This window comes from Myotis lucifugus, unplaced genomic scaffold (genome assembly GCF_000147115.1).
Source record: "Myotis lucifugus unplaced genomic scaffold, Myoluc2.0 scaffold_121, whole genome shotgun sequence".
NCBI classification, from domain to species: Eukaryota; Metazoa; Chordata; class Mammalia; order Chiroptera; family Vespertilionidae; genus Myotis; species Myotis lucifugus.
The window spans coordinates 1,313,057-1,322,540 of record NW_005871169.1 but is presented as its reverse complement, the minus strand read 5'-3'; the positions used below and the strand labels follow the sequence as shown (position 1 = coordinate 1,322,540).

Here is a 9,484-nt window from a genome sequence, read left to right as displayed (position 1 = left end):
CCCCCCCCCCCCCCGCAGAGACTTTGCATATGAAAGGCCTGGCCCTTTGCAATCTGAAAATTACCTAACAAACTGCAGCTGGGCCAGACAGACCCAGAACTTCCAAGAGAAGGCCCAGGGCCCCACAGCAGCTTGCATTGCTTCACAGCTGGGCCTCATCTGGGCACCTCCAAACCCCAAACAAAGAAGAGGAATCTGCAGATCTCTCCATAGCTCCTGCTGGGTACCTCAGGCAGAGGCTAAATTAGCACCTCCTTAGATCCAAGAGCCAGTGTACCCAGTGATCAGAGTGGGACCATCCAATTACAACTCCTCAGATCCATAAGCGACACACTCAGGGGGCAGACTCAGTGAGCACCAAAGCCCCACTGAAGCAAGTCTTGCCCCAGAAGGGTGTCTCCAGCACAGAAGTTCTCCCACTGTAGACACAGCTGATTCTCACAGCCAATTGGCCTGGAGGTCAATTCCTCCCAGTGATAACTACAACAATCAAGGCTTAACTACAACAAGACTGTGCACAAAGCCCACAGAGGGGTGCACCAAGAGTGTCCACCTCAGGTAATTGGGGAGGCTGAGCCACTGGGCCCTATAGGACACCTAGTAAAGAAAACCAGTCTACCAACACAGGAAAGCAGCCAAAATACGGAGACAAAGAAACAGGTCACAAATGACAGAAATGGAGGAAAGCAAACTATGGGACATAGAGTTCAAAACCACACATAAGGTTTTTCAAGAATTTTCTAGAAACCGCCCATAAATTTAGTGAGACCCTCAAGAAATCTAGTGAGACCCTCGAGGTTATGAAAAAGGACCAACTAGAAATTAAGCATACACTGACTGAAATAAAGAATATTATACAGAGTTCCAACAACAGACTAGAGGATCGCAAGAATCAAGTCAAAGATTTGAAATACGAAGAAGCAAAAATCACCCAATCTGAAAAACAAAAAGAAAAAAGAATCCAAAAATATGAAGATAGTGTAAGGAGCCTCTGGGACAACTCCAAGCGTGCCAACATCCGAATTATGGGGGTGCCAGAAGACGAGAGAGGGCAAGATATTGAAAACCTATTTGAAGAAATAATGACAGAAAACTTCCCCTACCTGGTGAAAGAAATAGACTTACAAGTCCAGGAAGCGCAGAGAACCCCAAACAAAAGGAATCCAAAGAGGACCACACCAAGACACATCATCATTAAAATGCCAAGGGCAAAGGACAAAGAGAGAATCTTAAAAGCAGCAAGAGAAAAATAGTCAGTTACCTACAAGGGAGTACCCATACGACTGTCAGCTGATGTCTGAACAGAAACTATGCAGACCAGAAGGGAGTGGCAAGAAATATTCAAAGTGATGAATACCAAGAACCTACAACCAAGATTACTTTACCCAGCAAAGCTATCATTCAGAATTGAAGGTCAGATAAAAAGCTTCACAGATAAGGAAAAGCTAAAGGAGTTCATCACCACCAAACCAGTATTATATGAAATACTGAAAGGTATCTTTTAAGAAGAGGAAGAAGAAGAAAAAGGTAAAGATACAAATTATGAACAACAAATACACATCTATCAACAAGTGAATCTAAAAATCAAGTGAATAAATAATTTGATGAACAGAATAAACTGGTGAATATAATAGAATCAGAGGCATAGAAAGGGAGTGGACTGACTATTCTCAGGGAGGGAAGGGGATGTGGGGGGTGCAGGAAAAGACTGGACAAAAATAGTACACCTATGGATGAGGACATTGGGGGGGGTGAGGTGGAGGGGGGGGTGGGAACCCGGTGGAGGGGAGCTATGTGGGGGAAAAAGAGGAACAACTGTAATAATCTGAACAATAAAGATTTAATTTTAAAAAGAAGTGTAGAAATCAAATCTAAAGGTCATAGCTTCAGTAACATTTTCAAAAACGAGTAACACTGAAGTGGCTTTATTTGGAATGGAAAACCGAAGATTTGGAAAATACGAAGTTGCCTAGAGGGATCACAAATCTGTACTTGGGATTTGTAACTTTAGCTTAGGATTTCAGGACTGTAATTTGAAAGCGGTCAGTGTGGATCAGTTACAGGATTCTTTGGACACTCGGTTCTCTGACCTGAGAACTGTCAGAGAGGAGGAAATCTCTACCAAAAAAAAAAAAGATTTCAAGAAGAGGTCAAGGTCTGCAAACCACCGAACACAGCCAGTGACGTGAGAGGCACTCGAGAATTACAGCATCTCCCCCACCTGAGGGCCAGAGCAAGCCTCTAGGACAGTGGTTCTCAACCTTGGCTGCACATTAGAATCACCTGGGAATCTTTTTAAAATTCTGATTTCTGGGCCTCATTCTCCGGAAATTCTGTTTCTTTGTTATGGGATGGGGCCACAACATTAGTAACAAAGAAACGGAATTTCCGGAGAATGAGGCCCAGAAATCAGGATTTTAAAAAGACTCCCAGGTGATTCTAATGTACAGCCAAGGTTGAGAACTACTGCGCTAGGACCAAGCGTGCATCTTTCAACAGGACAAATGCTCAGGGCGCCTCATCTTGTTCATCTTCAGGGCCCCCGCCAGGAAGGTAACCGCCTCCCCCACTCCCTTCTTCCCCTTTCCTACGCGTTAAAACATAGCTCACTCACCTCTCCCTCGGAAAGTATGAATTAAATCCCTGCGGGAAGATACTGGCATTCTCACACTCGGAAGGACAAGTAGTAAGAAACAAAGGCTGTACATACATTAAGTTTCCTTTTAGACTTATTTTTCTCTAAGGTGTGTAAACACTTGAATGTTTGCAAATACCATTCAGCATGTTTCTCTGACCTACCTCCTTATTCGTAAAGCCCTCTTTAAGGTAGTTTTCAACCTCAAGTCTCAAGGCTACTTTCGGGAAAATAGACATTTTCGCTATTGCTAGGAGGAATGCTGAACTCGATGGCTTTCCTCTTCCCGAGTTACAGGGAGCAGCCGCCCGGCCAGGACCACCCGCACGCGCCCTGGAAACGCGCGCCGCGCACGCCGAGCGCGGAGGGGCCTCCCGGGTCCGCCGAGCGCACGTTTCCTCGGCTGCCGCGCCTCCACCACGCCCGTCCTCGGGCCTCCCTTAGGGCCGCTCACGAAGTCTCCGTGAGGCGCCGCCACGCACATGGCAGGGAACAGAACGCCATGACGCGCGAATCCGTGGTGAACCCAGAGAACGGGAAGCCACGCTCGCACCGCCTCAGAATACCCAACCGCGAGGACTCATTTCCAAACCCGCGCCCACCGTTTCTCGGCTGAAAGCGCTTCCGGATGGCGTCCCTTCCGGCGAAGCGGCCCGCCCCGCCCCGCCCTCCCCGGCCTACCAATCCGCGGCCGCAGATTGCAGCTACGTCACGTGGGGGGGGCGAGTCCCCGATCTCGTGGGCTGTGCGTCACGTGCCGTGGGACAGGGGGTGGGGGGCGGAGTTAAAGACCGTGGCTTCCCAGGTGAGCAGATCTAGCACTTGGGTGTGAAGAGGGCTAGGTGTCCAGGGAGATGGGGAAAAGGGTGCGGAATGAGTCGGAGACATGACGGGCCCGAACAGATGAGGGGTCCAATAGTTACGTGCTAGATGACCTCCCAAGAAAGGAAGAAGTTACAGTTTATTCGGACCTATCAGCCACCCTTTGATTTCAGGAAATTACCTTTTTCAGGCATACAGATCTGACTTCAGTAGTGAGTCAACATTATTCACATTTTCAAAAGCTGGCCTACTGGATGCTCAGGCAAAACTTAAAAGCCCACAGGTAGTGTTTATAATTAGTTGCTTTATGCTTTAAAGCTCGGGAGACCTTTGGCATACTCTTTTTATTCTACAGATGAAGAAAAAGATTCAAAGGGAGAAGGTACCTAATGAAAGGCACTGAGCCATTTTATGATTGATTGGGAAACTAAAAATAATTCTATCTCCTTGACCTAAGTGTTTTTTGCAGTTACTGTAATCATTAACACATAACCACAGGAAACAGTTTTTGCTGGGGTCCTTTTCTCTTTAATTCTCACATGAACATATTTTTTAAAGTATAATAGCTATTTTCTATGATACATCAACCAGATTCTGCAAAGAAATATATATATTTTAACTTCTAGCCACTATGCTACACAACCTTGCAAGGGGGTTATCATGATCTCTTTTACACACGAGTAAAACAAGACTACAATGAGACTAACTAACGGAGCTGAAATAACTCCCCACACCCTCACAATTAGTGAGAATGTCAGGATACAGATCATCATAGCCACCTGGTTTTTAAAGCCTCTACCTACTCTTTCCACCATCGCACACGTCTTCAATAAGTTTATGGGATTCTTCCGTGCTTAAATCATCTGCAAGTGATGAGGAACATGCCTAGACCGGGCATTTCCAAAGGAACCTGCAGCCTAGACGTTGTGGTGACCATAGCAGCAATAATGGTTGGAATCAGCATTTAGGAGTTAGAGAGGGAGGAACAAATTGAACTAGATTGTAAACTCAGAGATTGTAAACTTTACCATACCCCTTGATACTCAGTGCCTAACACATAATAGGCACTCAAGTAGTGAATCACTAGATAAATAGTAGATGGACATGTGTGTGAACTAGTAGAGAAAGAAAATGCTGATAAAGTACATATTTGCTGGAAATTGGTTCATTAGTTCAGCACCTGTGAACAGTGCTGAAGACACTTAAACTCACCTTGGCTAGACATTATTGTGTTGACCATTATGCTGAGGAAGAGGCCTTTGGAGTTCTAAGGTTGGGTCCAAGAAGAGCATATTACAAACCTGAAATTGGCATAGTGAATACATATTGTCTAAGGCTCTAAATGAAGGAAGATCCCTGTAATTTAGGCTGTTGTTCTCAATGGGATAATATGGCCCCCAATATGGGAGAGAGACAAAAAAAATCTTAGATCTAAGCTTATAGTGTTAAATCTGTTTTCAATGCTCCAAATCTTCACACACCCACACACAAAATCCACACACAGATAAACTCAACTATTCCTCAGTATTTAATTTCATGAGACGGCATGAGGGGATTCGGAAAAAATACGTCTAGAAAGGCTGGAAATCTCTCAATCTCAACTCATCTGGAAACTGACCAACTAGGCTAAAGTCACAGTGAACATTATCTCAAAGGTTTAGGAGAGTTGGTCTTTTTCTAAAAATATATTTTATTGATTTCAGAGAGGAAGGGAGGAGAGCTAGAAACATCAATGATGAGAATCATTAATTGGCTGCCTCCTGTACACCCTCCACTGGGGATCAAGCCCACAACCCAGGCATGTACCCTTGACCAGAATCAAACCAGGGATCCTTCAGTCCACAGGCCTACTCTCTATCCACTGAGCCACACTAGCCAGGGCTAGGAGAGTTTTGTTCTGATTTCTTTTAAGAGTCTAAGTTTTGCCCTGGCCAATGTAGGTCAGTGAGTAGAGCATTAGCCCGTCCACCAAAGGGTATTGGGTTCGATTCCTAGTCAAGGATACATACCTGGTTCAATCCTGCCCAAGGGTGGGTGCCGGAGGCAACCAATCGATGTGTATATTTTACATGGATGTTTCTCTCTCTTTAAAAATCAATGGAAAAAAAATCCTCTGGAGAAGATGAACAACAACAAAAAAGTGTTTCATTCCTAGTTGGCAGAACATGCTGTCCCTAGGCTTTTGGTTCAAGCCACGTAATTTATCTTAGTTAACTGAGTAATAAATTGAATTCAATTCCAGCTATAACCAGTTCTTCCAAGTACTATCTGAAGTTAATTTAAAATAGTTCCTTCTAAGGAATATTAGATAGGATATCAGGTGTTTTTTTTTAATTCCCTAGTTGTTTGAAATTTTTTTCCTTGAAATTTCAGCTTCTTTGTTTTGCTCTAAGTACACCATTTGTATCTTTTTCTTAAAGTGTGTTGAACTGGAGAGAAATATTACTGACATTCATTGCAATTAAAGAAAGTTATTTCAATGAAGACTTCAGAAAATATCTTATAATCCTAATGGTTGCATTATCATTCTCCTTTATTACATTATTCTTATTTCATGAATTTAAGATATATTTAATTTGTAACATTCCATAGAATAGTGTTCCCTTCTTTGGATCAAGAGCTACACCATAGTTTTTAAAAGTTCTTAAAGTGATGTTTTTTAAGAAAAAAATCACAAAGGTGTTAAAAGTGCTACATTTCAAAAGCATATTACTCAGAATTCTCTAGTTTGATTGAATTATTGACTATAATTTATATACTGATAAAAATATACAATGAACCTGTATTTTTTTAAAATATATTTTATTGATATTTTACAGAGAGGAAGGGAGAGAGAGATTTAGAAACATCGATGAGAGAGAAACATCAATCAGCTGCCTCCTGCCCACTCCCTACTGGAGATGTGCCCACAACCAAGGTACATGCCCTTGACCGGAATCGAACCCAGGACCCTTCAGTCCGCAGGCCAACGCTCTATCCACTGAGCCAAACCGGTTACGGCTGAACCTGTATTTTTTTTCTAACATCAGCTAGTGGTCTTGTGCATGGATTTGTGCACATTGAAAGGAAATTAATTAGAAGAAATATTTTAATATCGCTATTTGTCCTTTACCTATAATAGAAGTGTCAACCAAATTCACGATCGACAATGACAGATCGAAACACATCCATGTGATTGGCACCAGCGAGAGCTTTATATGTATCGCACATGCAGGTGTCAACTTAGCCTTTTATAGATATAAACTTGCTTAATTAGACCTGCTTTCTCATTTAGCTAAACTTTTTCCAGCCCAGTGAAGCACCCCAACTTCTCTTTCAGGTAATTGTCAGCAACAGAGCAGTAAATATCAACATGAAGCAGATTATTATTGTAGATCATGCAGGGAGAAAAAGGGGTAAAATATTTAGCTGTAGCAGTGTTTGACTATATTGTGTGCAGTGCGAAAACCTGAAGTCATTTACAAGTTCCACCATTTCTTACTTCTTTTCAGTCGGGTCAAGTTTCTAAACTTTCTAAATCTCCGTTTTCCGGCTAATGAAAAGAAAATAGGATTTCACCAAGTCTCCTATCTACCTAATCCAGCACTTCTGTGAGGATCAAATGAGATGAGGCACATGAAAACGTTTCACAAACATTTGGTTAAAGTATAAAATGTTTGCACCTGGCTATAAAGCATGTCGTGTTCCTGGGCTGAAGAAACTGCAAGGAGGCTAGTTGCTAGGGAGAAGAAGCCAGGCATTGCTATGTGACGTCATTACCCGGTGCTCACAGCCACCGGGTAATGGGCTGGGCTGTGGGCCGCATTTTGCACCAGGGGGACTTAGCAGCGTTGGCTGTGATTTGGTGGGGTGTCCTCCAGGGTGGTGGCGTGGCCTGTGTCCCACTTGGCAGAAGCCCATTGTTGCTTTGTTGGCACCAGGTCCCTGGTGCCTTTTATTTTTAAATGGCTAGTGGGCGTCATGGCAGCTCCTGCGTTGAGCATCTGCCTCCTGGTAGTCCGTGTGAGTCACAGCTACTGGTCAGAAGGACACTTAGATATTTATGGCACATCATTTCTGTTTAGGTAAACCACAGCTATAGTTTGTTAATCAATCATAGTTGTTTTTCAGTTGTGACTAGTTTTCTTTTCCTTTAATAAAAACTTATAATTTCTAAATCTACCAATAAAAGTTTTAATGTGAAAAAAATTATTTGTAAAATTTCACAGCAGAATTGTCAGGTAAATTGTAGAAAACATAAGAATAAATTAGAACAGTTGATCAACAAAAATTTCATACATTTCAAAAGAGTAGAACCAATAAAAAAATCAGCAGTGCTGCTCAAATATATTCTTTCCACCTAATTAAAAGTGAAAGAATAATTCCAATTTATTGTCTCTAAAGTATCATTTTAGGCCAACCATAAAAATATTTAAGGAATATCTAATTGGGGTGTTTGTTTGTTTGTTTCAAGGCTCTGCAAAAAATGCTTTTTTCAGATAATGTTCCTTAGAAATCTGAAAGCCAGAAAAAAATAATGCAGTTTATATCAGTGTGTAATAATTGAAGCTAAGTTACAAAATCTAAACTTAATTGTTTAATTAAATTAGGACTAGAAAACGTTCCTTTAAGTCTCTATTAACACAAACACAAAATCATTTTCATTTGCAGGCCAATGCATGGTCATTAAAGTTAAACTAATTTGCATAAGTACAGTTTCCTGTATATACGAGGTTAAAACTTGCCTTTAATATCAGAAAGTTGGAGCACATTACCCCATATATAAAGCTGAAAGGGTCTTTGAATCATAACACTGGGAGGACATAAATCATATATGTCTCTCTGTACAGGTAATGAAATAGAGGCATACCTGTGAGGTATCATGGGTTTGTTTCCAGCTCACCACAATAAAGCAAATATTGCAATAAAGCAAGTCATGAGATTTTTGGTTTCCCAGTGCACATAAAAGTTATGTTTACACTATATTAAGTGTGCAATAGTATCATATCTTAAAAAAAAAAAAACAATGTACCTACCTTAACTAAAAAATACTTTATTGCTAAAAAATGCTGACCATTATCTGAGTCTTCATCAAGTTGAAATACTTTTGCTGGTGGAGGGTCTAGTAAAAACATTGCAATCTAACTGCAATGAGCAATAAAGCAAAGCGCAATAAATCGAGTTTGGCGCTTTAAAAGGACTCGCTACGGTGGCAAAATCTACCACCTGAATAAAATCCAGAGTCTTTTCAATTAAGTTCGCTCCTTCAGCTAGTTTCAGGGTAGTTACATTTTATCAGAGGCTGTGAAACGTCTAAATTTGTTAGAATCTAACCATGAAAAAGAAAATGGAAGTGAACCGATTATGTAGCAAATTGGTTTATATACACATAGATTTCTGAGTTAACTGAGTAATAAATGGAGTTCAATTCCAGCTGCAGCCAGTTCTTATATGTACTGAACTCAGCTTGTCATAGTTCCTTCTAAGCTGCATTCAGTATATACATCCTAATTCCCTAGCTTGACTTTTTCCCCCGGGAAATTTTTTGCTTTACTTCAAGTACAGCACTTGTGGTTTTTTCTTCTATTTTGTTGAACTGGAGAGACTCCTGGGATTCCATTTTAATTAAAAGAAGTTATTTCCAATCAACACTTCAAAAAATAAGTTATCTTCTTATTTCATGGATTCTCTCCCAATCAAGTCCGCTCAGTGAGGAATCCAGGCGGAACCCCACCTGCCGGCCAGCATAGGGGACAGGCAGAGGTCAGCTGGCACTTGCCGCTTCCGTGCAGCAAAAGGAGGCAGCGCCAAGACACCGCGGGCGGCCCGGGGCGTGGAGGCCGGGACGCACCTGCCGACAGCGGATCACCCAGAAAGGCAACCCGGCGCGGCTCTCGGCAGTGACGAGAGGGAAACTCCCGACTCCCACTCGTCCCCACCCCCCCCTCCAGCACCGGCCGCCGGAGCCGCACTCCGGAAATGAAACCAGAGGAAGCGCCACGTCGAAGGCGTGGGTGACGTCAGCGCGCTACGTCAGGTGCCGTCCTT

The 9,484-nt window shown here is 42.3% G+C and overlaps 1 protein-coding gene across 4 annotated transcripts in view; it reads right to left on the bottom strand.

Moving 5' to 3' along the window:
- Positions 1-3,257, bottom strand: part of NSUN6 (NOP2/Sun RNA methyltransferase family member 6) — a 61,864-nt gene extending 58,607 nt beyond the window's left edge. For 3 of the 4 annotated variants that reach the window (XM_006093712.3, XM_023758073.1, XM_023758076.1), the window contains exon 1: positions 2,800-3,257. In XM_006093712.3, the coding sequence (XP_006093774.1) occupies positions 2,800-2,874 (75 nt within the window). In that variant the 5' untranslated portion in view covers positions 2,875-3,257. Of the gene's footprint in view, positions 1-2,614; positions 2,636-2,799 lie in introns of those variants that run through there. The other variant, XM_023758077.1, reaches the window with a different exon arrangement.
- Positions 3,258-9,484: the final 6,227 nt, after the last annotated feature.